Source organism: Daphnia pulicaria, chromosome 4 (genome assembly GCF_021234035.1).
Source record: "Daphnia pulicaria isolate SC F1-1A chromosome 4, SC_F0-13Bv2, whole genome shotgun sequence".
Classification (NCBI taxonomy): Eukaryota; Metazoa; Arthropoda; class Branchiopoda; order Diplostraca; family Daphniidae; genus Daphnia; species Daphnia pulicaria.
The window spans coordinates 14,278,960-14,303,981 of record NC_060916.1 but is presented as its reverse complement, the minus strand read 5'-3'; the positions used below and the strand labels follow the sequence as shown (position 1 = coordinate 14,303,981).

At 38.8% G+C, this 25,022-nt stretch overlaps 7 protein-coding genes across 11 annotated transcripts; 3 read left to right on the top strand and 4 right to left on the bottom strand.

Moving 5' to 3' along the window:
- Positions 1-102: 102 nt before the first annotated feature.
- On the top strand, positions 103-1,149 carry LOC124336836 (vesicle transport protein SFT2B-like). Its single transcript, XM_046790655.1, has 4 exons — positions 103-272; positions 353-525; positions 596-713; positions 777-1,149. The coding sequence occupies exons 1-4, from the start codon at positions 201-203 to the stop codon at positions 903-905; spliced, it is 492 nt and encodes a 163-aa protein (XP_046646611.1). The 5' UTR covers positions 103-200; the 3' UTR covers positions 906-1,149.
- A 290-nt stretch (positions 1,150-1,439) lies between these two features.
- LOC124336835 (N-alpha-acetyltransferase 80-like) lies at positions 1,440-2,923 on the bottom strand. Its single transcript, XM_046790653.1, has 5 exons — positions 2,771-2,923; positions 2,581-2,702; positions 2,362-2,507; positions 2,092-2,291; positions 1,440-2,024 (listed from the first exon to the last, which is right to left on the bottom strand). The coding sequence occupies exons 2-5, from the start codon at positions 2,685-2,687 to the stop codon at positions 1,851-1,853; spliced, it is 627 nt and encodes a 208-aa protein (XP_046646609.1). The 5' UTR covers positions 2,688-2,702; positions 2,771-2,923; the 3' UTR covers positions 1,440-1,850.
- Positions 2,924-6,578: 3,655 nt separating this feature from the next.
- On the bottom strand, positions 6,579-8,987 carry LOC124338161. Of its 2 annotated transcripts, XM_046792235.1 has the most exons (4): positions 8,906-8,987; positions 8,554-8,839; positions 7,628-8,480; positions 6,579-7,548 (listed from the first exon to the last, which is right to left on the bottom strand). In XM_046792235.1, the coding sequence occupies exons 3-4, from the start codon at positions 8,449-8,451 to the stop codon at positions 6,687-6,689; spliced, it is 1,686 nt and encodes a 561-aa protein (XP_046648191.1). In that variant the 5' UTR covers positions 8,452-8,480; positions 8,554-8,839; positions 8,906-8,987; the 3' UTR covers positions 6,579-6,686. The 2 variants fall into 2 exon arrangements, with proteins under 2 accessions (XP_046648191.1, XP_046648189.1); XM_046792233.1 differs by having other exon boundaries at positions 8,554-8,987.
- A 688-nt stretch (positions 8,988-9,675) lies between these two features.
- Positions 9,676-13,967, bottom strand: LOC124335767 (nuclear export mediator factor NEMF-like). Its single transcript, XM_046789214.1, has 16 exons — positions 13,724-13,967; positions 13,481-13,652; positions 13,215-13,417; positions 13,005-13,141; positions 12,767-12,927; positions 12,490-12,693; positions 12,129-12,415; positions 11,951-12,041; positions 11,805-11,883; positions 11,422-11,737; positions 11,135-11,329; positions 10,935-11,068; positions 10,490-10,875; positions 10,213-10,425; positions 9,993-10,153; positions 9,676-9,928 (listed from the first exon to the last, which is right to left on the bottom strand). Exons 1-16 carry the CDS (start codon positions 13,780-13,782, stop codon positions 9,730-9,732), a joined length of 2,997 nt encoding a protein of 998 aa, XP_046645170.1. The 5' UTR covers positions 13,783-13,967; the 3' UTR covers positions 9,676-9,729.
- A 103-nt stretch (positions 13,968-14,070) lies between these two features.
- Positions 14,071-16,087, top strand: LOC124338074 (spermatogenesis-defective protein 39 homolog). The gene is made up of 6 exons (XM_046792125.1): positions 14,071-14,312; positions 14,376-14,606; positions 14,684-15,433; positions 15,518-15,694; positions 15,762-15,863; positions 15,931-16,087. The coding sequence occupies exons 1-6, from the start codon at positions 14,238-14,240 to the stop codon at positions 15,949-15,951; spliced, it is 1,356 nt and encodes a 451-aa protein (XP_046648081.1). The 5' UTR covers positions 14,071-14,237; the 3' UTR covers positions 15,952-16,087.
- A 537-nt stretch (positions 16,088-16,624) lies between these two features.
- On the top strand, positions 16,625-18,285 carry LOC124338657 (homeobox protein Hox-A11a-like). Its single transcript, XM_046792806.1, has 4 exons — positions 16,625-17,098; positions 17,410-17,712; positions 17,843-17,906; positions 17,977-18,285. The coding sequence occupies exons 1-4, from the start codon at positions 16,745-16,747 to the stop codon at positions 18,129-18,131; spliced, it is 876 nt and encodes a 291-aa protein (XP_046648762.1). The 5' UTR covers positions 16,625-16,744; the 3' UTR covers positions 18,132-18,285.
- Positions 18,286-20,283: 1,998 nt separating this feature from the next.
- On the bottom strand, positions 20,284-23,936 carry LOC124335740 (ubiquinone biosynthesis protein COQ9, mitochondrial-like). 4 transcript variants are annotated; one of them, XM_046789171.1, is made up of 7 exons: positions 23,832-23,936; positions 21,287-21,496; positions 21,061-21,211; positions 20,790-20,985; positions 20,593-20,718; positions 20,449-20,520; positions 20,284-20,389 (listed from the first exon to the last, which is right to left on the bottom strand). In XM_046789171.1, the coding sequence occupies exons 1-7, from the start codon at positions 23,869-23,871 to the stop codon at positions 20,366-20,368; spliced, it is 819 nt and encodes a 272-aa protein (XP_046645127.1). In that variant the 5' UTR covers positions 23,872-23,936; the 3' UTR covers positions 20,284-20,365. The 4 variants fall into 4 exon arrangements, with proteins under 4 accessions (XP_046645127.1, XP_046645128.1, XP_046645125.1 ...); XM_046789172.1 differs by having other exon boundaries at positions 20,790-20,992; positions 21,068-21,211; XM_046789169.1 differs by lacking the exons at positions 20,284-20,389; positions 20,449-20,520; positions 20,593-20,718; ... (1 more) ...; positions 21,061-21,211; positions 21,287-21,496 and adding an exon at positions 21,667-23,634 and having other exon boundaries at positions 23,832-23,898.
- Between the last annotated feature and the right edge of the window lie 1,086 nt (positions 23,937-25,022).

Genomic DNA, 25,022 nt, shown 5'->3' with positions numbered 1-25,022 from the left:
TCATTTCGCATTCCCTTTCTCGAGTCGCATTGTTGACAGTAAAATTATGGTATCGCAGGCCACCTATCGGTCATTCTAAGAACTCGATACATTCAACACCTGTCATCATCCTTAGCCGGACAAAAAAATTCGTGATTGCTGTCAAAATCGCACGCCCTGTTAAGCTAATATTGTTGTGTTGAATCTGATCACTTGGACCAATGATGGACAAATTGAGACGTGCTCTTAGTGGGAATGATGGTGGAGACGAAGAAAGAGGCTTTGTTGCTCAGGTAAAAACAAATTGCTTGAAATCATGCAAAAAAACGACTTGTTGGTGCAACAGTTGGTCCACGTACTTTGATTCTTATAGGTGGTCGAGTCCTCTTCGTTGGGATGGGGTACACGTGTCAAAGGATTCATTGCCTGCTTCGTTATTGGAATAGTTTTATCCATCATTGGCTCTGTTTGCTTGTTTTTTGGCAGTAGAGGACTTGTTGCATTTTCTGTGTTTTACACTACCGGAAACCTTGTTGCTCTTGTCAGGTACTAATTAAAATGCCAAATAATCATTGTACACAACATTTTCTTACTAAGCATCTTTTTCTATTTTCAGCACCTGTTTTTTGATGGGCCCAATAAACCAATGCAAAAAAATGTTCTCTCCCACTAGAGTAGTGGCAACAGTTTTGGTATTTGTTTGCCTTATTCTAACTCTCCTCTCTGCATTCCTGGTAAGAACCCCATCTATACTAGATTATTTTATTATCCAATAATTAATGTGTTGTTGTTTTTAGTGGAAAAAGAGCGGGCTTGCCCTTGTATTCTGTATCATTCAGTTCCTGGCCATGACTTGGTACTCTTTATCGTACATTCCGTACGCCCGAGATTTAGTAAAGAAAACTGTTTCTACATGCATGGGATAAACAAAAATTATTATTTAAAAATTCGTGAAATGCCGTAAGTAAGTCCATTTTGTTTTCACCTGATTCTGATGTACAGAAAAAGCTGTAACCCCATATCACTTGTGTCTTCTACATCTATAAGTGTGCCTTTCTTTCTATTATAGTTACCCGCACTAATTCTTGTATGTTAAATTGTTTTAATTGCAACCATCCCCCTTCTCCAAGTATTTGTGCGTCAGCGTTCAAATAAACTGTTCATATTATTGTTTTATTATGCTTTACTTTAAATCGACCAATAGATCACTGAATCGATGGGTTTGAAATTACACTACACCTTTCTTATTTTTACCTTGTTTAAAAGTTCACCCGTTCGCCGTTCAATATTTCCTGTAATCCTGTTCTTGATTTGGAACAATTAAGTATATCACCTTCATCGTGATGAAATATAGTACTTCAAATATTCCTTAAAACTCCTATTTATTAAAATAACGCCGATTTTCGATTTCCTAATTTATTTAATCCTTCTAGCATGTTTGGAGAAAAATATAAAGTTGATGCCTTAAATCAATTGTATTCTATTCCATAACATATAAATAAATTATGTCAGTTCCCTCCAAAAAGCGAGTAAGGTAGCATTACGACGGAAGGGATGGTGTAGTTGCCGGAACAACAGGAAAAGAGTTTTCCAGTGTATAATATTAAATTTCATGAAAAGTCTTTTTTCTTTGTTGTTAAGGTAAAAATCCTATCAGGACAAAATAAACGAGGAAAGGCATACAAGACGGCAATGTTTTTTTTCTTATTTGATAAAGCGACGACTAACAGAGAAAGTTATATTAAAGAGCTTGAATAAACGGTGAATAAATAACAAGATGTCGAACGTCATTTCCATATGCAAGTTAAATTAAAAATCGATTAACACGGTTGATATCCACTCACGTGGAATGAATAGATAGAAAAACTATATTATTGCTTTAGAGATTTTTTCATGTATACTTTTTTAGCGGGAACAGAAATATTAGTAAACTCCGGTAAAGGTGGCGGCTGTGGAAATGCGGTTTTAGTTTTTAAGACCGATCCCTCACAAGGTGCTGTTTTACTGACCGTCTCCGAGGCTTTATTAGGTTGAGTTGTTTCTAACTTAAATATAAATGTATTGATAACAATTTTGTAAATTCTGAATAGATCTAATCTAACACCAACTTACTAAATGTGATGCGCTTGATGGAGGCGCGCCATATTGGCATACTGGCTGACAAAATTCATAGCCTAATTTCCGATAAAATTCCTGTTTATCATGAGTGGAAAGTATTGCCCATGAAAATCGAAACTGAGTTGCAAGTTTCTCACATTCTTCCATAAGCAGCTTACCGAAACCTTTTCCCCTATTGACTGGATTTACTAAAACTGTTGGATTAAAATTTTGTTAATTAATTCAAATTATTATTGGCTAGACAGTTACACGCTATGTTTATACCTGACTCAATCAAACATGTTCCTGGCACTAGTGGTAATCTTGAGATCTTTGCATGTCCAACTACCTCATCTTTATTTTGTTGTGTGTTTTTTATTAACAACAGAGAAATCGGAAGGTTAGGATTTGAGTTTTCAATTGTTCTCATCCTTAGTTTAAGAAATACATTACTTTTGTAGCAACAGAGGCATTGGATAATAGAATGTAAATAAAGCTTCAAACCTTGCTGTTTTACTTCGGGGCCACTCCTCATTCAGAATTTTAGCACAATCTTCTGTTAGATCAGGTTTATCATGAAGGGCTACTATCATCACTTTGTCTTTTTCCATGTTCTAAGATGAGATCTGAAAAATGATATAATTAAATTTGAAACCTGACAATTTTGAAGTATGCGGTATTAAATGGAACTTACATGACGAATTGTAAGTTTTAGCTTCTCTGGGCACACGAAACGAATGATAGCGTGTAGATTGCATAAAGGTAGGAAATACAAAAATACAAAAATAACTTTCCATTTGCATTGCAATACATAATAGAGCTGATAGAGCCGACAAGCCCGACATGCTTGTCAAAAACAAAACAGTTCATTAAAAGTGTAATTTCGACCGATAGATGGCGAAATCCACAAAATATGGCGCACATTTTAAACATTTTTAAACTACTCATCAAGTGGAGAGAATTTTGCCCTTCTGTAATTGGCGTCAAAAGCCGCTTGGAAAGATGAAAAGGAGTGGGTTCATATTAATAGTATCCAATGCAACGTTAAAATCTTTCTGTTGCAGACATCTTTTTTACTCCTTTAATTAGTTGTGTCGTGATGTGTCGTTACGCTCGTGAGAGAAGTTGGTAGTGCTAAATGCGTACTGGTGCAACATTTCAAAGGATTAAAAGCTTCGTAATAACAAAGCTTTTTTTGCGGTTTTGTCAGATATTTTTATATTGACCAATTTTTAGGCATTTCACTAGTTTTCAGGTACTTTTATTTTTCTAACTGCAATTGTATTGGATTAGTGACGTACCCGTACAAATTTTTGTCTTGGTAAAGTACATCACATTTTAAAAAAAAAAATTATCTTATCTTGGCCATATAGTTTTTGTTTATTAATTTTTTATTTTTGTGTATACTTATAAGCTGGACGTTGTTGTTAATTTTCCATTCTTTTTGGATACGGGAGGGAAGTTGTTGCTTTTTTCAGGTTAATGGCTTTTGTCATTTTTGAATTGCGCGTCTCCGTCGTCTCGTGAATTTGAACCGCGGGACTACTAGTTGCTTTTTCTTTTTAGACAGCTTTTGAATTTTTCCCCAACCGCGAGTACCCCTTTACCGCCTTTACCTTTTAGGGAAGAAGGGCAGTACTATCTCTAGAGAATCTTGTCACCAGTTTTTATTTTCAGAGTCTAGAAACAACAGAAGTTGGCGGTTACCTCGCTGTTCAGGAAACACCTTACAGAACGCATATCTATCTAAATATTTATCTATCATCCATCTGGAACCGCCGAAATGGGACCAACCGGAAACCCAACGTCCGTAGTCGATCCTGAACTCTGAGTCTACGGTGTGAGCAATCTGCAAGTCGTCGATTGTTCCATTTGCCCAACGTATACCTTCCTGCAATACTAACGACGCTCCAGCAGTAAAAATAAGATCATTCACTCGACTTTTAACTTTGTATTCCAGGTTTAATTTTAATGAATTTGAATTCGATCGCAGATTATGGTGAGAGAGAAAGGTGCTGATTTGATAAAATCTTTCCGGCGGAGTTTCTGAATATTTTGTATCAGAACCGACAAGTAGTATTTCTGTTTATATAATATTATTTCCTCCGGCCACTTTCTCTTTCGGTTTCCGGTAACTTCTAAACGGGATTCTCAACAGCGTTCGGTTTCTCCAGTTTCAACTTCTTTTTTTCTTGAGCTTTCCTTATTCGTTCCGCTTTGGACCCAAATCCAGGGGTTTTATTTACAGCATGGAGTGTCCCTGCTTCCTTCTCCCTCTCCTTTTTGGTTACTCCAATCACGTTTGGTTTACGTCGGGGTTTCACCATTTCCATCATTTCAAGATACGCTTTCAGGTAGTCTGTCGAAGAAACGCCATCCACTATGTCACTTTCTTCCTGTAAATTCATCCCCGACTGCTGCTCGCCTTTTTCAACTTCATCTGGAATGTCGACTGTGTCGGATCTGCTATTTGGAAAAGCATAAGGCTCGTTTAAAGTCTGTATAGGCGTGATCACATCCGGTTCCTGGTAGGATTGTAATATTGAGACTATGGTAGAGGTGACATCGGGCTCATCAGAATCCTCGACGCCATCGGACTCTCCTTCTGGCTGTTCATCAACACCTTTCACTTCTGGTTCCGTTATAGTAGCTAGTGGTTCAGCCGTCTCTGAAACTGTCAGGTCACTCTCAGTGCTGTTCACTTCTTCCTTAGCAGGTTCTACAGTCATTTCCTCATCTTCCGGTTTGTTCGGCTTGAGAATCGGGTCAACTATCGAGTGCAAAATACGACTGACTAATCCGGGATTGGTTTCTTCCTTTGCAGCACTCTGGCGGCCCTTTTGGCTAGGCAACTCCGGCCGGAAGGGCTCTTTGTAATGATGTCGGGGAACTGGTCTGGCCAGGAAAGCTTTTGGTTTCAAATCTTCCAGGTTCTTTTTCGTTCCAGGGAGAGGTTGGATAACATTACTCTTCCCCGTCGGCATTTTGGTAGAGATATTAAACTCTTTCTGATGATTGGTCCGGTTCACAGCCGCCATTGGTCGGGTAATATCATGTTTGGTAACAGGTTCTACAGCCATTTCCTCATCATCCGGTTTGTTCGGCTTGAGAATACGACTGACTAATCCGAGATTGGTTTCTTCCTTTGGAGCACTCTGGCGGCCTTTTTGGCTAGGCAACTCCGGCCGGAAGGGCTCTTTGTAATGATTTAAGGGAACTGGTTTGGCCCGGAAAGGTTTTGGTTTCAAATCTTCCAAGTTCTTTTTCGTTCCAGGGAGAGCTTGGATAACATTACTCTTACCCGTTGACACTTTGGTAGAGATATTAAACTCTTTCGGGTGATTGATTTGATTCACAGCCGCTATTGGTTGGGTGATCTCATGTTTGGAAATCACGGCCGTGATTGAAGTGCCGCCAAAGCCACGGTATCCAAATCCCATTTTTCGGGACAAAGGCTTTTCAATCGCAGAATTCATGGTTTCGTGAATGTATACGAGAGAATATGGTTTGGTTCACTGTATTTAGCGACTCCCTTATATAGCCTGCGAGTCCCAACGGAAGTTCGCATCATCCTAAGACAACACTTTTTTCTCAGTTTTAAAAATATTCCTTGAATAAAACTGGATTAATTGGCAATAATATTAAACTTCGCTATTTTAACCACATTATTCAATCATATTTAATCTAATAAATTAAATAAAACTCCAATAATTTCGGAAAAAAGGGTATCAATTCGAAGCGGAATCAGCTCTCGCTGAAAGCGCTTATTGCGCCACACGTTGGGAGTGAGTGACTTGGTAAACTAAGCAGAACAGTTCAGACACAGAACTAAAGTTTTGTTGCTAGATTGACTTTTGTGGTATTTATACAATTGTTATATTCATCCGTCAGTTTCTTCCCGTTTTTTTCGTTTCCCTTCCCCTCCCCCTATGTGGGCAAAGCATAGCTTAGTTTCAGAACAGCGGCCCTCTCAGCGAAATAGAACTCAAACGACATTTTCGAATCGATTTAAAAATTAAACTTTAATCAGCGAAACGCAACACTTCGAGAACAAAAGGGTGATAGAGCTACTTTATACCTGTAATACTTTAGTAAATTTAATTTAAGGGGAAATGTGTACAAATAACAGGCTTTAAAAGACGTGTATTCACACGAAAAACTCAAATGAAAGTTAGAGCACGCTTATTACAATTGCGATAATAGAACAGAATAGAACAGAACCGATAATAGATGTGAATATATAAACAACTGCCGGCGGAGATGAGCCGACAATAATTGAAGTACCCGTTTTGTCCGGCTGTATACGCATCTGTGATTTGAATTTCCCTATTTGATGTGCAATTTAATCATAGAAGAGTGGATGCATTACGTCAGGTCACCTTCTGCTGCCCGTAAAGTGCTGAATGCAGCTGCGTTACATAAAATATTATAGAACAGCATAAAATCTCTTTTTCAGTATTCTGTATTAGACGGTAGTTCAATTTGAATCATAAATGTTTTCAAAAGAAGACATTAAATTTCTGTATTTCAGCTCGATCAAGATACACTAAATTGTAGAATATTCAATAAAAGAAATATAGCAGCTCGGGCAACTCAATTAACCTCGGCGATTATAGCTGAAGAAGAAAGTTGGTCAGTTCTTCTGCATCCGGTGGGTTGGCGTTAATTAGCTGCTGGCACACATTTTTTAAAGTCTCCACTTCGTACATTGTGGCCATTTTACTAAGTTGTTGGCCGCTGGCACTCGTCTTCAAAGAGCCGGTGTAAAGGAAATTCAAAAAATGTTTCACAATTTTAACATCGAATTCCGCCTCAAATTTGACGATGGATTTCTTTGTGTTAGTGATCTGGCTCAATAAAGTTGCTTTTAAGACAGGACTGCGAGCGCATAGGATAACTCGGTGAGCTTCCATCACTTTAACAGTTCCAACAAAGATTTCGACATCAGTCAACTTCTGGTTTGTAGCGGCAGCCCAAAAATCTGTCGACCAAGCGTTATCCATAATTTCATAATAATAATTGCCGATCGTGCTAACGACTTTGATGTCGAAATTGACTGGACGTTCATGTTGTTCTCTACAATCAAAATCCGACCCTGATTGTACGTTGAAGTGTAGCAGTTGTACGTTTTTCTGAAAATTTTTCGATTCCATTTTTAACCACTGGTTGTCGCCCTGTATGTTGCAATAAGCATCTTCAATTTTCAAGCCAAAGTTGCGATGATTAGCGCATGATAAATTAATCTCAGGTTTACAAATAATATCGTAGCGATTATTTACAGGCCAACCGGTACCGGTAGTGATTGAACTCATTGAAGCTCTTTTCCCAGCAGTTAAGTAAGCGATAAAAATATTTTCATTTTGATATTGCATCACACATTTTGATTGTCCGGTATGAGATGATAATAACCGCGAAGTGCATCGAAAGGTAGGCGTCGTTCGATCAAAAAAAATGTCCATATCTTTTTCAGGACTAAATAAAGGGAAAATTAAACAAATAAAATTTTGAAAATTGAACCTTTCGGGTATATAAAAAGGTAACATAATATTACATGATTTTGGAAGAAGAAATTTCTTCGTCATTGCTGTTTAAACGTTTCATGAGGTTACCCATTTGCACGGCATCAATTTTTTTCAGAGCATCTTGGCATAAAATGATCAGAGTTGTCAGTCCGTATCTATCAGCTAACTTGAGTAATTCTTCATCCGCCAACGTTCCTATCGACTCGCCCGTGTAAATGAAGTGAAGGAATTTCTCCACAGTTTTAGGTTCCACGTTATCGATTTTGATCCGATGAGAACCGTCTTTTACTAGTGGTATTTTCTCAAATTCATCTACAAACACTTGACTGCGGGCAGCAAGGATGGCTTTATGAACGAAAAATGTCTTGTCTTTCACGATTAATTCGACGTCCGCCAGATTCTGTTGACATGTCAAAGCAGTCCATAATTGATCCTTGGCTAGTCGATCACACAGTTGATAGGAATAGCCGGGATCAGTTCCTTTGATGCAAATTCGAAACACAAACGTGTAGTTTCCAAGGACCTTCTCCTCAAGTGTAATGGTGAATAGCTGCAGACTTCCTTCTTCGCCGATATCCTCATTCTTCATTTCCCTCATCGTTGCTGAGCCAATGCAACTACCTTGAATTCCGTACTTTACGTCTTCTACTTTCATTCCGATTTGGCTGAGATTAATTGCCACGAAAAACAAAACGGGTGATTTGGCGAGGTTCTTTAAACCTACACGGAACACTTTTCTTCCTCTTAACAAAATCATTTTTGACGCAATTGTGGTCGGATTTTCATCGACATTCTCCAAAATCCACTCGAACGGCACAATCATCTTCGGGGTACCAAACATATCTAATGTCATGATGACGTAATTGACGTAATTGATCAAAACTGGTGACAATATGGAAAACTTTGTTAATTCTAATTTAAATTATTAGTAAAATTAAATATTATGTCTACTCACAAAAAATTTTGAATAACAAAAAATCTCAAAACAAAATTCCAGCGGTGAAAAATAACTACCAGCTAGACTACAAGCCGATCAACAGAGTCGGGCAACTGAAAGCAAGAAATTAACTTTCATTGCAGCTTTTCGATACGGCGACGCCGCCAACATGAAACCAAAAAACAAACTCGACTTTGGCAGAACGTTTCGTCTTCCGTAATCTTGAAATGATTTCTTGAAAATTGAATAATTAATTTATCTTTTTTAATGGACTATGATGAGAAAAATTGTGACCTCAGAATTCCTGGAGAAAGAGTGATGTGGTAAAATAATGTCAAATTAAATTTTGTATTACAGAGAAAAATTACACCTGCGATACTGCGACATAAACGGCGGCAACAGAATTCCGGAGTACATTGCTGTAAAATGCAATGATGGGATAGGAACGATAAGCTGAGAGATACGCCGAGAGAACGTAAGCATCTAATAAGTACAGAAAGAGCAAAACGAGACTTGTTTAAGATAAAATCTGTTTGATATTCTTATGTTTGTTTTTAAGATAAGATACTGTATAATTTGACTAAATAACAGGATTCCAGGATTATTTTTCGGAGTCTAGAATTTTTACTTTGTATTTCAGGTTTTATTTTAATGAATCCAGTGTACTTCGTGTTAAAGATTTAGAAGCAAAATTAGGGAAGATGCATTTTTTATAAAACCTAAAATGAACAATTAATTGGCCATCAATATTTTGTTTTGCAATTATCGAAAAAGAAGTCAGAAGTGGATGAATTTTAAATAACGATTTGGAAATGCTCTAGTTTTTTATTTCGCTTCTTTTCAAATACTTTTTTGAAAACTCTGCAACTTGTCTTATTAGATCATTTATAGTGACAATGCACACATTATTGCATTTGCAAATGGCCTCCACGCTGCTACGCTATACAATTATTTTCATTTTCTAGATTACGCGTCCCCTATCCAAAAATAATCACAAATCACAATGAATGTTAAAAGCCTATAAGATTATGGAGATTAAGTTCAGCTGAAGTACACATGAAAAAAATCTTCAAAACAATTAAAAAATTTTTACTTTTTCCATTCCAACAGGCGATTTATTTCTTTGAAATACAAATTCGATCAAAATGACAAAATGTGTATTCTTTTTGAAAAGTGAATTTCCCATTGTAACAATTATTTTTTTGGCTTCAGAGACTGGGGTATAGCTAACTTGACTCGCCCAGGGAAATTACGTCCAACATCTTGATCTTTCAAGCTCTTAATAAGATCCCTTTCCCTGTTGGTCGCAGTTTTATCCGATAAGAAAACCGACATTGCCGTCTTGGATGCCTTTCCTCGTTTAGTTTGTCCTGGTAGGATTTTTACCTTATATCTTTGAAGGGCAAACAGATATTGTTAGAAAATAATTATAATGGTAATTCTTCTGCTATCAATACTTGTAGGGCATCAAAGTAGAATACGGTGCTACAACCGGGATGACATAAAGTAATTCATCTTCAAGTTGAGGAATTCCTGTCATTGCGTTCAAAATATCAGTATCTGTGATAACGGGCTGATCAACATCCTCATCTATGCCGTCTCCTTCAGCATTTTCCTCCTTAAGTAATAATTAATTGAATTCCATTGTTATGTTTATAAAAGTAATATTAGCAGTACGATCTGTTCTGTTGCCAACTGCCCATCCGTTGCTGGCTGTTGAGTGGCTGGCGTTTCATCACTTTTTACTGGAACTGCCTCTGTCTCTACGAGAATTTCTTCCTTTTTCAATCCTGGGACGGTAGACTTTGAGAAGACAACTTTCTTCGTTTCAGTATTCTTTCCTTTTTTCTTGTTCTTGTTCTTTCCTTTGTCTCTAGCGGGACCAGCGGACTAACATTTTTTAAATACATAAGAAAGATTTCTTTTTGAAAAAAAAAGTTAATTATAGAAATACCTGTAAAAGCTCCATCTTGAGTTGTCTCTCATCTTCATCCTGATCCTTGTACTTTTCTTTTATTTTCTTCATTTTTCCTTTTTGTCCCCTCTTCGAAGTCGGTTGTTGATTTTTCTCACCTTCCGTTTCTTGAGTAATCGACTCTGTCATTTTCTTAGACGACTGGTTTAACTTGATTGGTTCCTCTTTTACTTTGCCATCTCTTTGAGTTTTGTTTATGGTCAGTACATCTCCAATTATGGTGTACGATTCATCTTCGTTCAGAGCTTTAATTTTGTTACGGTTTCCTGATGATGTGCTCATATCTACAACAGTATCGGGGAAGGCCACTTCTGCGTTGTCGGTAACACGAGATAAACTAAGCAAAGCACGGGCATTTTCTATCGCTGTAACATAAAATTAAGTCACATTCACAAATATATATGAATTTTTCTAATTTTTTTACATTTAGCATAATCATTTTTTTCATCTCCATCACTTTCAGAGTCACTTGAACACGAAACAGGCTCATCCACGGTTTCGGTGTCCAAAATAGGTGATTCATCATCCAGTGCTTTAGGCTTCCGATCATTCAAATGCCTTTTAACGAATTTAAAATAAGAAAAGTTCATAACGCAAGAACAATTTTAGTTGCTTGTTTGTTACCTTGCAATACTGCTTTCTTCCAACCGAAAAAGAAGTCCGAATCCAAGAACGATAGGTAAAGGAGGGAGAAAATTTTTCTTTCCTCTAATCATGAAAGATCCAGTTGTTAAATATTCTCCTGATGGAGCAGTCTTGCTGACTTGCGAACTCTCGACCCACCAAGCTGTAGTCATTACTTTGGCTTCCCATGCAGCACTTGAATAATGCATTGAGAAATGTAGAATTAGAACAATTAGGTGTAAAAATAATTTAAGCTATTCGACGACAGACTTCGAATAATTGACTACCTGTAGCCAACTGCCATCAATCCGGCTTCTTGCAAAGTGCGTGGTGGAATACGATTAGATGCTGAAACGTTTTTAACGATGACACTGGACGCTCCGTGCAAGTCAGCATGGACGTAAATATCTCCGGCTTTCAAATAACGTTTGACCAACAGTTCGTTTTGTTGGCGATCGCGACCGCCCACAACAATGTAGTTATCCGAGCTGATGAACCAATAGAATTTTTCAAACCAAAGAACTTTGCGGGCTTTTCGGATTGTCGCTATGGCTGCAGATTCTTTTAAAGTCTGTTTAGCTTTCTTCTCTGCTGATTTGAAAGCTATTCAAAATAAATGATACGTTAATTACCACCACTATTTCCTGGAAAACAGCACCGAATCACTTACCTTTATGAGACGATTCAATTGTTTTTTGCTCTTTTTTTGACGCATTTTTCTTCTCGCCAAAGTATTTGCGGGCATTTGCCTGTTAAAAAAAAAATTAAAAATTTTAATATCTTGGCAATGGTTTAACAACTGAAAACAAATATTACAAAAGCAGTTAAATCTAGGTCGATGTCTACTAGTTGCGGCTTGTAGGATTCGTCCGATTCCGAGTCAGAATCTTGCTCTTCATATGGGTGGCTTTAGATAATATAAAATACATTATGATAATTTCACACACAAAATAAAGATGTTTGTCGAAAACACGTTGAAGAAAAGAATTCCAACCTCAACATAAGACTGATGTGATTTGTAGATAACTTTAATTTCTTTATAATTTTTGCAACAGGGTCGCCTTTACGAGTAGCTTCTTCTACCAATTCGTCGATTTCCTTCCACGAAACCTGATTAGCCAAAGCTGAACGAACAACCTGGATAGCGTGATCAATTAAAGGTTGGTTCATCTCTATCAAACGAGCTTTTTGTTCGTCTATTTCCTGAACGTGATGAAGATTAGCTAATCGCTTCTCATGGTCTTGTCGGATATTAGCAAGCTTTTTCATAGCATCTCGTTCCTGGAATCAATACATATTTTATTTAATATCATAAGCTCCTATTTTGATATCTTTAATAAAACAAGAGCACGCACCTGTTGAACTACTTTAAGGTCAAGCTTTTGGCTTTCCATTTTTGAAAAGAATTCATCAACTGCTTGATTAAAGCTAGGCAACTCAATGAACGGATGTGATTCATGTTGCTTGTATAGCATAGGGTGAAACTCTTGATTAGTGAAAAATTCTTGGTTTTCTCCTGAAGGTGTTGGTCTGCTTTCTCGCTTTTGAACAACAATTCCCTGTTGAAATAACAAAATAATTGTTACTATTTTGTTCCGGACATTATGGGACAGATTTATTGTCAAAAAATACCTTGGAAATGCTTCCTATATTTTGCATTATGCTATCGGCAGACTTTAACGCTAAATGCAATTTAGGAAGATCTCGAGTGATATCAAACTGTGTTCCAATGCGACTATTGGGCGGAAAACCAAACTCTAGTAGCACATGTTCAATCAGGGCTGGCCCGTAATCTAATTTAAAAAAATTATGGTTTGGCTTAATTGAATTTTTAGAGATATTTTCAGGCATATTTCAGGTTAAAAATTACTTGTTTTTGGAACCAGTATTTTCTTTAAATTGTCACCAGTTTTTGCTGAACTCAACCAATTTTCTAAGACCTCTGTGTTGGTGATACAATCTTCTACAGAAGTGCCTTCTAGAGGGTACTTTTCTTTCACAAGAAATCTTTAAAAGAAATAGAAAATTGTATGTTACTAACTGAATAATTTAAAAAGTTGAACTATGTGGTCAAACAAACCTTACATCCTCCCCTTCAGTCCGTGGTCTTAGGATGTTCAAAATCACATACTCAAAATCACACAACACAATGTTGCCTCTATCATACAGCTCAATTATAACATGATATGCAGCTTCTCCTGTTCCAAACTGAAGATTTATGATTCTGTCTTGACCAACTTGGGATGCCATTTCAAGTCTCTTATTGTTCAGATGTTTTCTTAGCTAGCATACAACATGAAAACTGCTGAAAAATAAGTTAAATTTGCTTATAATATTTTTGAATACCTTCATTGAGAAACCTGAAGGAGCTGGATTTTTTGGCCACTGGAAATCGGTAGTATGAATCCTGATTCCTGATTCAAAGAGTAGCATTGCCTTTTCTTCAGAACGATGAAGTCTAATCAAATATGTTTTGTGGTCAACATCATAAATTTGATTGACTCGCATTCCAATCAATCTGTATTTTTATTATGTTTTTCATTATTCCTTGAATAAAGTGTAAGTTGTAACAGTAAATTGTAAACCCACTTTAGGTTGATTTCAGCTATAGCTGCGACGATATCGATGCTTGTAAATCTTGCTTTCATTGTAAGTTATCGGTAAACGCAAAAGGCGTTAAACTGGAGTTGAATAATGAAATGTTCTCCAAACTCTTCACGGAGAAAACCTAAAACCATCAATGAAATAAAGCAAGTAGATGTACCTTCAAACTTTAAAGTTCAAGCAGTTCGAGTCCAAGTTGCAAGGTAACTTGGTCTTGAGCTGACGTCTGCGTTTATTATGGGATAGCAGCGCCATCTGATAATTAGAAAAGTTACTTAATATTTAACTTTCAATATCTACCACTAGAGGGATGACCGCAGGCTATGCAGACTATGAGAAATAAAGAAAACAAGCAGATAAAAATAACAAATTTTGTGTGGTTTGAGTTGACTGAGTTAGCTAGATCTGATTGTGTCTCAATTGACTTGTTTTCGTTTTAGGTTTGATTTGATTAATGTACATGCTTAGCTTTTTCACATTTTTCTAAAACAAATGTAAAATGGATAAACCAGAAGATGAAAAATACTGGTCGTCATCAGCCACAAAAGGATTTGATTTTGATTCCGAAGAAACCGTAAACAAAATAAATATTGATTGACTTAAAATTAAAATCACCAGTAATTACTCAAATTACTAGGAACATTCTGATGACATATTTGGAGCAACTCCTTTGCAGACTGCTCAGCTGTCAAAGCAGGTCAAGCAAAACATTCCACAACAATCATCCCCAACAAGTGTACCTCATACGAAACTGTCTCAATCTTTGTCATCACTTAGTACTAGCAGCAATTCAAGCTTCAATTTCACAGCAAGACAACCTAGTAAACAGTGTGAAGTAACTTGTAAACTACTTTCATCAACTGTAAATGTAAGTTTTCTTCTTTCCAATTTTTGTCTTCCTTCAATTTTTGATTGATTCTTGATTTACCCTTTTTTATTATGCAGGATGAAACTCTTTCTAGTCCTAAAGATGTGGTCAGATCCATATTTTTGGGAATGTCTTTTGATTTAAGCTGCTTTAAAAAACTGAGTGACAAGACAGTCCTGCTAGATGAAGCTCTGAGACTTGGAGATAGTGATGTCATATGTGCAGTGCTTCTTTTTCTTCAGAAGAGTCTGCATCAGTTGGTTTTGTTTCCTCTTCTTAAAGAAAGACATGTTGCAGCTCGAGAGTACATTGCAATCTTGGAAAAGCAAAAGTCTTTTCAAGAAGCAGCAATGCTGTGTGCTGACTTGCAAAATAGTAAAGAAGCTGCTGTTCATTTGTACAACAGTTGCTTTAGAGGAGGGGACCAAAATCTTCAGCAGTCACTAGAACATATAAATAAAAATGAATTGAAGAATCTGAAACAAATTGAAGTTGAGTCAGAGATTGTGAAGGAGCATATCCAGTTACTGGAGAGACAATATCCTATTGCAGTCAGCAGATCTCAACCCCATCAATCCGAAAAACAGAAAGACAAAACGTCGCCATTTGTGGGTAAACCTGTCTCCGCCGACAATTTAGTTGGATCTTCATTACTTTCTACTTTACAATACTGTTGTCGCTACAACTGGGATGCTCCTGAAAACCTGTTGGCTTCTCCCGTGGGACTAAAAAAAACTTTCAGGTTAACGGAAAGACAATACATTTGGAACGCATTTATCGGAAGGCTCTTAATGAATGAGGATCCAATTAAAATTCTTCTCGTTAAGGTAAAAAAAAATTGCTTATAGAAATTAAAATGTTTAATTATTTTTTTTTCCAAATCTTCCTCTAAAAGTATTTTTATTTCATAGGGAATGTTTGGAGCTCCGAAAATATCTGCAAATCTATCAATTTCAAGAATCCTGGAAATCGCTTCGAATTTGAATGGGAATCCAAACCTTTTTGACCAATTAATACCGTTGACTGAAACATCTGACAAACGATACCATTTAGCAAAGCGCTACCAACGACATCGCATCGTCATTGATGTATAGTATTATGATTATTTTTAGATCAGAAATTAAATTAACAAACACTATGATTCTTTTACTGTAGGTTCTGATCAGCAACAAGGACCGAATAAGTTTACTTCAATACAGAGATTCAATTGACGATCAAACAGAAATAGACTACATCAATAACACTTTAAGAGTATCGGTGAGTTATCGTGAGCTAAAATTTCATTATAAATTTTATGTATCACTGTTGTTCCATTCGCATTTAGAGCACCCGATGGAAAAACTAGAATTCCTAACCATCGTCTTCCGAAAATGGAAAATATCTCACTTTTATTTCTGTCCAAATGTTTATTTTACTTATTGAATTATTTCCAACTACCGTCTATTCAACTTTGCCTTGTAAATAAACTATTTGATATCAGATGTCACTAAATCAAATTCATTTTCTTTTTTTTTATGCTTACATATAACCCATGCTATTATGTCTAATTGACTTTATAGGAAAAGCTATGATGGCTTGTGAGTTCACTAATAATGGGACGGAAATCCGAATCTATATTCTCGGTTGGTACGACAATACGATATGTTCATACTTTGCGGGTTTTGGTTGAAGCCCTCTACCACAATCGACACAAGATGCGGTAAGCTATAACACTGTAGCCCTTCTTATATTGTTCTTGCGCAATGAACTGTAGTTTACCGCTCTGAATTCTCCAATGCCATTCTCTTTTTCTGATTCTTTGTAACATTGAGATTTGACATATAGAGTCCCTCCTCAGAGATCGTTATGTACAAAAAGGCAGGGCCGCCCTTGCTGACATAGCACCACATACGTCTGGAATGGCAGCAGCAGCAGCGGACTGTTTACGAAATGTAAACGTACACACTTACTCGGCCAGGCCAATGAGACATAAGAAACTTCTGTGTTGCAGAACGCCAACATGCCTCCCATGGTGTATCCACGTGGGTCGGGCAGTTGGGGTCAGGCAGAAAGTAACCAGTTGCCTCCCAGCAGCGACCGGAGTCAAATAACCGGTGGCAAATCGAATCGCCCGAGAAAACGACAACTTCAACCTCGCAATGGATTTCATATCTTGGTCGTCCACTCTTCTCAAGTTGAATGGCTACGAAGGACCTCCAAATCAGCAGCAACTGCAGCAGCAAGCGCGGCTTTTATCATCTTGCTGGCCATGGATATCCGAACAATCTAGCGCTACACGTCCAGTGCCATTAATTTTGGATCTCGCCGTCTTGGAAGCTGCCACTGTGAATCATTATTGGCATCCGACATCAACGAGTTCCCTGGCCGTGGCTAATTTCATCTCGTCAATGGATAAAAATGGAATTATCGATAAACAACATCAACTTTCGTTTGGCATCGATCGTATTCTCGGGGATCAAGTTGGTGCTAATCGTTCAACCGTTTTCCCCCAGGTTAGTGTTTCCCTTTGAATGTGTTGTCTTTATTACATTATAAGGAAAACATTTTATTAAAAGCCCAAGATGAAATCGCCAAGAAAGACGTATATAGTCATATTATTTCATCGAAAACTAAATCAATGAATGGCAATTCAATTGAGAAAATGAGCTCAAGTTCATATCGTGTTTGTATCTAGCTTCGAATTACGTTTATAATGCGTTAACAAATCACAGAGCTACTATAATTCTAATCAAACAGACAGTAAAAATGTGTTTTATTCGATCGAAAAAATTCAAAGCGCGTCATTGGAATCTTCTTTTGTCAGGTGCCGACTCACGTTTGGTCTCGTGACAGCGAAAGACAGAGATTATCTGTCGGACAAAGACAGGAAGTCACTGTTGAAAAGCAAGTGAGAGAAAGTCGACAAGAACAACACCAGCAACAAGCGGCGATTGACCAGCAGCAGCAAACGAGCGGCAATAACAGTCGGCGAAAGCGCTCTTGGTCGCGTGCCGTCTTCTCCAATTTACAGCGGAAGGGACTCGAAAAGCGTTTTCAACTTCAGAAATACATCACTAAACCAGATCGCCGACAGCTGGCAGCTGCCCTCCAGCTCACCGATGCACAAGTATAAAACAATTTTATAAACATCGATTATTTAGTTGCATTGGTCGGTTTAGCGCACAGACGATCATTTTGACAAGCATCTCTTGACATTTATTTCCAATTAAAAAAATTAACTCTCCGCATTGTTTTAGGTCAAAGTTTGGTTCCAGAATCGACGAATGAAATGGCGTCACAATAAAGAGCCACACAACACAAGTAAATTTTAACTATATAAAAATTTTCGTTAGTTATTTTATTCTAAATAGTTTTTTAATGATTTCAAAAGATGAAATGTCGTGCAACAGCCCGGTAGAACAGTATTCAGATGTTGCGGAAAATCTCAATTGTGTGGATGAGAGCAGCACCGCTTCTACACATACCCTTCTTCTTCCCAAAGCAATTTCGCATCCGGCGCGATTTTCAACCTTTAAAAAGGCTTGATATAGTTCATTGTAAAAATTAACAAAAATCTTTTACCCGTTTGTGTTTTTGAGATTTGATTCTTTTCTGCCTTACCACCGTGTTCTTGTCCAGTTTACGAGTGTGCTCTATTGCAACCAATCTATGAAGCAATACATATTTTGTAATCGTCACACATATACATCTACCATTGCCAATTTGTTTATCGCGTCCGGAATTCGGACAATGCGATGCGGATCTACACATTGTTGGGGCGGTGGTTCGAAACAAAACCGCTCAAGCGAAGAAGGCGTGATTCTTTGAGCCGTTGTTTACACTTAGGTGATGTTAGAGTTGCGGAGAATTTAGTAGCTGCGTCGATGGGTGTCAGGCTCAGCAAATAAACCGAGGACGCGCGTCGAGAAACCCTCGCCTTCTGGCTATTTCTGTGGTTTGTTTTGCCTCATCAACGGCACCAGTTGTTCGGATAGATGGTCGAGAGAAATACCGCAGTCAACACCAGCAGCCAGCGCGCGTATAGTTTCCTTCTTCCGTTTTTTAATTGTTATTATTTGACGCTGGACGATGAGAAGAAGCAGTTGCAATATCCCGAAAAATGATGCGCGTCTACAAAAACAGATTGCAGACGATACTCAATCTGCGCTCGATCCATCATCAGTTACGTCAACAAGCAATCACCCACTTTCGCGCAACTTTGACTAGATCGAAAAACAATTGTGTCTCACTAAAATTCGCCTTCATCTTAGAAAAGATCGTCAGAACTATCTGAAAAACGTTTAAAGTCGCGCGTGTTCCAGCGGGGGACTTGGTCGTTATACGGCTCAAAGTTTATTTAACGAAACACAGGGGGTGGTGGCTTTTATCGTCAAGTTTAGACTTTGTATATGTGTATAAAGGGACGGCCATACGTCGTTGAGGGAAAGCGATTTTTCAGTAGAAGAATAAAAACAGTTTTAGGTACAGCATGCGGTGAGAGGGGGAGAGAGCTAGAGCAGAGTCTCAGGCAATCGAACTTGTTCACAGTTTACGTTAGACGAGGGCTATATACGAGCTGGAAGTGCTGAGCGGATTAATGGGCTCTCTCTCCGCTATATATGTTGGCCGGAATAAGAGAGAGCTGAGAGCTTGTGCCGGGTCGTCTCGAACACAGCCGCGCTTTTTGTATCTGCGATGCATCGCCAGCTATATAGAATAATCAAAAGTTTAAGGAGTATGATGGGTGTGCATTCTCTTGGAACACAGAGACTTGGTTAGACTCGGCTCATTGATGAGCTGTGCTCGGTGTAAGACGCAAGAAGTTGTATATGGTTGTTTATTTACGCAAGAAGGAGAATCTGTTGCTGCCGAGCATCGCTAGCGCCAGTCGTCTGCGTTTCACATAATTTGTGTACGCATTCTCTTCATACACCGAGTGTGTCAGCAATAACCAGAATGAAGGTAACAGTAAACATCCTTATACGAGTCATGACGTAATTAGTTATCATCAACATTTTAATAATTGCTACAATTTTACGGGTTTCAAATATCTTTTCTCAAAATCCATACAAGATGATGAACGGTTAAAAATATCTATATTTTTAACCGGGTTAAAAATAAACGGTTAGAATAATTTTTTCGGTTAGAACGGTTAGAATAATAATTTTGAACGGTTAAAAATATCTATATTTTTAACCGTTTATCAACATGTCTAGCAATGGTATGCGTCTCTAGTTAAAGAACTTTCGCAATCCGCTTTGAGAACCGGCAGTTGCGACGGCGTTTATTAACTTCACCCTCGGCTCTATTTCAGCTCTCCTTTTCAAAGTATTTCCAGGCAGACGTTTTGTTTTCTTTCTTTGATACCCTCACTACTTGCTCATCGTTTGTATCGAAAGCCTCTTGCTATTTATTTTGTTATGACTTACTGTATATGAAAATGACATCCGAGTACGCGATGTAATATTATGTTTATACAGTTCACGAGAGTCTAGACATAAACAAGTGCTGCTTCATCCGGCAACGAAAACAGATATTGATCAGCGAAAACCTACAAACCATATTACCCCGCCATTAATCTCTTCCATCAAGGGGCTCCCTTGGTTTACAGCAATTGTACTAAAAAAAAACCGTGCCTACGGGCGCTATTAGAGCGCAGGATTACTAAATAAATACCAAGGCACGTCAATTAATTTCTGGTACCGCAAAATCTTATATTGTATTGGTTTCTAAGGAAACACTATCAAACTTAACACAATGTATCAAGTAAATGCATCGCTTCAACCGCCCATCACATTTCTCGCCTGTCAGAGCAAACAGTTAGATTCACATTTCAATTTTTTAATCACTTTTGTTGGCTTACCGTTTTGAGGAGCCCTTTCATGGCGAGTGAAGTTTCTTCACACATTTTGGAACAATCACGTAATTTTTCCATCTGCAGAAAGGAGAATTCAATAATTTAGTTTCCGGTTCCATTTCTACATTTTTAGAATAAGCAATAACGAACGTCTTCAATTCGACGATCGAGAAACTCCCAGGTGCTTCGAAAGTCTTCACTTTTATCCTGCATCATGCTCAGCTCAGTAGATTTGTAAACGGCAGCCAGCACGGCTCTTTTAGTGTACCATGAAAACTAAAAGGTCAAAGAGAATGTTACGAAACTCGCTCATAACGTAATAAACCTTTTATACAATTGAATCTTACATCCGGCGAAGTGTCTCCGGCATGGTGCCACATATCGTCAACGAGATGAGCAAGCAATTTCAAAGAAGATGGAGCATTGGTGGGCAGAGCCATCAAACCCATCGCTTCCGTCCATTTCCCAGTGAATACGTGCTCCGCATTCATCCTCAATCGCTTCTCAACAGCCAGTCGTAATATCTTAAGATCGTCCTTCGTCCTAAAAAAAAAGTCAATAGTAAAACTTGGGAGCTACTTTCTCTAACAACATGAAAAAAGGCTATTTGAAATTTACTTTAGAGGATCGAGTTGAGCCTCCTGAATGTCAGCTGGGAGCTCGGAAGATAAACGTTCGTTCGACTGCTGATAGAAATGATGAACTAATTCGACTCCACCTTTCGGGAAGAGTCCGTGAGCGACACCGGGGTAGCCTAAGCTTTCAGCTCCTGAGTAGAGGACACATTAAATAGTTTCTAAAAAAAACAAGGCGGAAAAACAAGATTGAATTCAGATTTTCACACCTTCGGCCAATGCTTGCTTGCTCCATCCGCTAATGTCGACGTAACCTAAGGCAGCGTCTAAGATTTTGTGTCTAATTTCAGTCTCGTATACAGTTTCCTCGTCTTTGAGACGCTGAGTTTCTTTGGGATCCACATCATCTGTAAAGGCATCAGTGGATTGGTAACGACTGGCCGGAGTCCATCGGAAGAGCACGTTCCCTGTAAGACCGCCTAAAAAACATCGGGTAAAAACAAGGTAAAGGATTGAAATTTAGATAAGTAATGCAAGCGATAAAACCTACAAATAGTAATTACAACCGCCGCCAGAAAAAGTGAACGAATTCGTAATTAATCAAAAGGAAAAAGTGTAAGAGAAATTCTACAAAAAAAAAGAAACAAAATATGGGACAAGACGCTACAAAAGTAGCGGGTGTATTAATTCCAGCTCCAGTCAGTAGGCATCAGCGTAGTTCTTTTTGCGAACAAATAATCAGCGGAAGAACTTAAAGCCATTTTTTAACAAGAGAATTGTGCATTTTCAGTTGTTGTTGTCGTTTTGGTTTTTTGTCGCTTTCTCACGTCGGCGAAGATCCGGTGAATGAATGGAGACATTCAGCAACTCGGGCTAGAACGCTTTCGAGAAGATCAAACGAGCTGAGGGCGGATTTCATCACCGACTTTTGCTGATCGAGAGACATTTCCGGCAAAGTCACTAGGACGTTGCACATGGCCGACACGCCGCTCCCAATTTTAGACAACTCGAGTTCGTAATGGGCTCTAGAAAGGTTGAGGGCTCTGGCGAGTGGCTCCATAAACTGGGCCTCGAGGATCGGCAACTGTTGGCTGAAACCGCTGGCGTTGAGCTTGTCACGAATAAGGAGAAACCGAGCCAGGTTTAACGAGCTCATGATCGAGTCCATGTGTTCCAGCAGGTCAGTCTCGACATCTTGAGGTAGCTTCCATATTAAAGGAAGGCAAGCACTAAGGCGATCATGCAAAAAGTAGGGCATATCCTTGTCCAGGCAGAGGGCAATCTGGTCCTTGATGATTTTAATAACCACTCCTCTAAGGCCGGGGTGCTCCAGCGTGGGTAGAAGGCTTTGGAGAAGATGGTAGCGGGCACCAGGATGCAGTTTGTCTAAATAAGGACGCCACAACTCGACGGAGAGGATCTTGAATTCTCGGCTATTGACACCCGACACGGCCAGCCAAATGAGCGACTGGAAAATCTGAAAATGGATGGGATGATCGAGGCAATCGAGAGAAAGAGACGAGTTGCCCACTTGTTTCAGTAGCCCTTGAATCAGGAGAAGTCCTTTATGAACGACCAGCGGTTCTCCACTTCTGACGAGAAGGTCGGCGTGCTGTAAGACGGTGTGGAAAACGAATTCTTGGCTGTACACCGAGGGGACGCTGACGCAAGGTAGCTGCTCGCCGTAGATGAGATAGAAAATCGTTCCGAGCGACTTTAGAGTAGGTGGCGGACTGCCGTCATCGAAAGCGGACGAGGACGGGCACTGATGTTTGCCTTGGAAATGATGCACGACTTCCGGCAGAGAGAAGAAATCCCCGCAGACGCAGGAGAGGTGATGGACAAGTTTTTCGGCCGTCCTTCTGAGTAGATTCGGGCTCTTCCCTTCGGCAAAATGCAAATCCATGCACATCAAAGGCTGTTCCATAGTCTTAAGCAGGTTCTTCTTCAGGACGCGACGTCGTTCTCTTAAACAGGTTTGGTCGTCTAATTTGGTTTGAATGCGGTTCAGTGCCATTTGCTTGACAAATGGGGCGTAAAATTCTGCCAGAGCCTCATAAATGTCGGAAATACATTGTACTTTGGGATCTGTGTCTAGAAGTATCCTTTCTTTACCCTCAAAGCAATGTCCTGGACTAGGAAGTGGTAAAGAGCTTACATGTTCTCCGATGGTCTCCAGAACCATGTTCAGAATGTTGCTCTGCTTGTCAGGTAATCGCAGGAGGACTGCTTGAAATGGCAATAGTAGAATCTTGAATTTTGAGCTTGATCCGAATTCTGCAACTTGCTCTTGCAGGGCTATTAGAACTTCTTTCGGATTGGACAACTGAGCCACCATGAGCAGGGAGAATTCACAACACTCCTCCATCTCGGGAGACCAGACTGTCTTTTCGGAGTTGAGGTGATTGCATACTCCAAGAATGATGTCCATGCCATGTTCCCGGACCTTGGGAGTGTGTGCACGATCAAGAATAACATTCTTTATTTGCTGGTACTGGCCCAGTTCTAGCCAACGGTTGATGTTTGGAAGAAACAAATCTGCTGACATATTTCTGTCTCCGGTTGATAACCGACAAAGTATCACCGGAATTTTTCAACAGCCGAATTCTTCACGATCCTGGATAAAGAAAGATCAACCCTCTTCTGAAACAAACCATCCATTCATTTCCAAATTTTCAAATGTCAAAATACCAGTAGAACAGCAAGGGTAAGTAAACACGGGTTAACGAGGACTAGTTATTCAGTTTCTTTGCAGTGTCAATGCAAATTTCTACAGAGAAGTGTTTTACAGCGTGAAATAATAATGAAACTTACGAGTATTTCGTAAAAATCGCGTTGCAAGAACCGATGCCATTTCTCTTCTCACGTGCAGATGAACGCCATCTACTGGTAATGCGAAAAGCTCATGTTACACATTTTAATAACGAACGAAATCGGAAATTCATTGGCATGCTCATGTAAAAATCTAAAAAAATATAATATTTAAAGCAACTTTATCTTAACACGACAGAAATGAAAAGATTTTAATAGACGAGGCAAGACTTTAAAGGTAAATATAAAGTTTCTCCGACGGATTGAATAAATGAACTCCAAAAATGTGTCTACCAGGTCCGACGAAAAAAGGCTAGTTGGAAAATTAGGAAGATGATTCGTTTGATGTGTCCAAAAAAAAGTTCTTCTCTTGAATTATTGATTAAGCAAACAGGATGGCGATGAGTGCATAGGTCCAATCGAATCAAAGCAGACCAACCCCGGTGGAATCTCCCAGCCGCTCCCCCGAAAAAAGTTGCATTATATAACTGAAATGCTTTTGCTTTCCAAAAGGGGAAAATGTTGAATAGTTATGAGGTTTAAGTGTCGTTACTAATGAGTCGTAAGTGATCAAGTCGCATTTGCCTTTATACTCGGCCTTTTTTTATTATTATTATTTCGGTAGTGGGGGTGAATACATCATCAAAAAAGATGCGCTTCTTGTTGCTGTGAACTGGTTGGGAAATCATTTGACGAGCGGATCAAGAGTGATGGTGGGGGAGTGCCAGATTTTATTAACTGGCGGGGAACCGTGTTAGATGAAGTGTGTGTGTCGACCAGAAATTCACCCACCCCAACTGCGTCGATTTCTCTCTCTCTCTTATATTCCGGTGGACTTTTTGGCCCCCATTACAGACATCAAACAACTCTCGGCTCTCCTGCTCCCGCTGCCATATAGCTTCTTATATAATATAAAAGGCTGCCATAACAAAAGAGCTATAGGGCGACGGCGGCCTCCGTGCGCATCTCTCTCTAGCTCTTTTGCCAGCGCCAACAGCTTCATGAATATTTCATGCAATTTCGTGCACTACATTAGCCAAACTTGTCATTTCCGCTGTTCACATATTACTGCTGCCGACTGCCACACGACGCTGCCATATGCTGTTGAGATCGATCGATCTAGCAATATCTTAATAGCCATAACTTATTGACAGTATTAGCGATTGTCAGTTTTTATATTTCATTTTCGATTCG

What these genes read in the sequence shown, in the direction of transcription:
- LOC124338074 (XM_046792125.1), top strand. Translation starts at nt 14,238, where the DNA reads ATGGATAAACCAGAAGATGAAAAATACTGGTCGTCATCAGCCACAAAA. An exon ending in TACTTTCATCAACTGTAAAT is followed by an intron (nt 14,607 to 14,683) that starts GTAAGTTTTCTT and finishes TTTATTATGCAG; the next exon opens with GATGAAACTCTTTCTAGTCC. An exon ending in TTAAAATTCTTCTCGTTAAG is followed by an intron (nt 15,434 to 15,517) that starts GTAAAAAAAAAT and finishes TTTATTTCATAG; the next exon opens with GGAATGTTTGGAGCTCCGAA.
- LOC124336836 (XM_046790655.1), top strand. Translation starts at nt 201, where the DNA reads ATGATGGACAAATTGAGACGTGCTCTTAGTGGGAATGATGGTGGAGAC. An exon ending in AACCTTGTTGCTCTTGTCAG is followed by an intron (nt 526 to 595) that starts GTACTAATTAAA and finishes TTCTATTTTCAG; the next exon opens with CACCTGTTTTTTGATGGGCC. An exon ending in CTCTCCTCTCTGCATTCCTG is followed by an intron (nt 714 to 776) that starts GTAAGAACCCCA and finishes TGTTGTTTTTAG; the next exon opens with TGGAAAAAGAGCGGGCTTGC.
- LOC124335740 (XM_046789169.1), bottom strand. Translation starts at nt 23,565, where the DNA reads ATGTCAGCAGATTTGTTTCTTCCAAACATCAACCGTTGGCTAGAACTG.
- LOC124335767 (XM_046789214.1), bottom strand. Translation starts at nt 13,782, where the DNA reads ATGAAAGCAAGATTTACAAGCATCGATATCGTCGCAGCTATAGCTGAA. An exon ending in CTTCAGGTTTCTCAATGAAG is followed by an intron (nt 13,418 to 13,480) that starts GTATTCAAAAAT and finishes GTTGTATGCTAG; the next exon opens with CTAAGAAAACATCTGAACAA. An exon ending in TCTACTTTGATGCCCTACAA is followed by an intron (nt 9,929 to 9,992) that starts GTATTGATAGCA and finishes TGCCCTTCAAAG; the next exon opens with ATATAAGGTAAAAATCCTAC.
- LOC124336835 (XM_046790653.1), bottom strand. Translation starts at nt 2,687, where the DNA reads ATGGAAAAAGACAAAGTGATGATAGTAGCCCTTCATGATAAACCTGAT. An exon ending in CCCCGAAGTAAAACAGCAAG is followed by an intron (nt 2,508 to 2,580) that starts GTTTGAAGCTTT and finishes TCTTAAACTAAG; the next exon opens with GATGAGAACAATTGAAAACT. An exon ending in CATCAAGCGCATCACATTTA is followed by an intron (nt 2,025 to 2,091) that starts GTAAGTTGGTGT and finishes TTTATATTTAAG; the next exon opens with TTAGAAACAACTCAACCTAA.
- LOC124338657 (XM_046792806.1), top strand. Translation starts at nt 16,745, where the DNA reads ATGGATTTCATATCTTGGTCGTCCACTCTTCTCAAGTTGAATGGCTAC. An exon ending in TCCAGCTCACCGATGCACAA is followed by an intron (nt 17,713 to 17,842) that starts GTATAAAACAAT and finishes GCATTGTTTTAG; the next exon opens with GTCAAAGTTTGGTTCCAGAA. An exon ending in TAAAGAGCCACACAACACAA is followed by an intron (nt 17,907 to 17,976) that starts GTAAATTTTAAC and finishes TGATTTCAAAAG; the next exon opens with ATGAAATGTCGTGCAACAGC.
- LOC124338161 (XM_046792233.1), bottom strand. Translation starts at nt 8,451, where the DNA reads ATGACATTAGATATGTTTGGTACCCCGAAGATGATTGTGCCGTTCGAG. An exon ending in ATTTCTTCTTCCAAAATCAT is followed by an intron (nt 7,549 to 7,627) that starts GTAATATTATGT and finishes CCCTTTATTTAG; the next exon opens with TCCTGAAAAAGATATGGACA.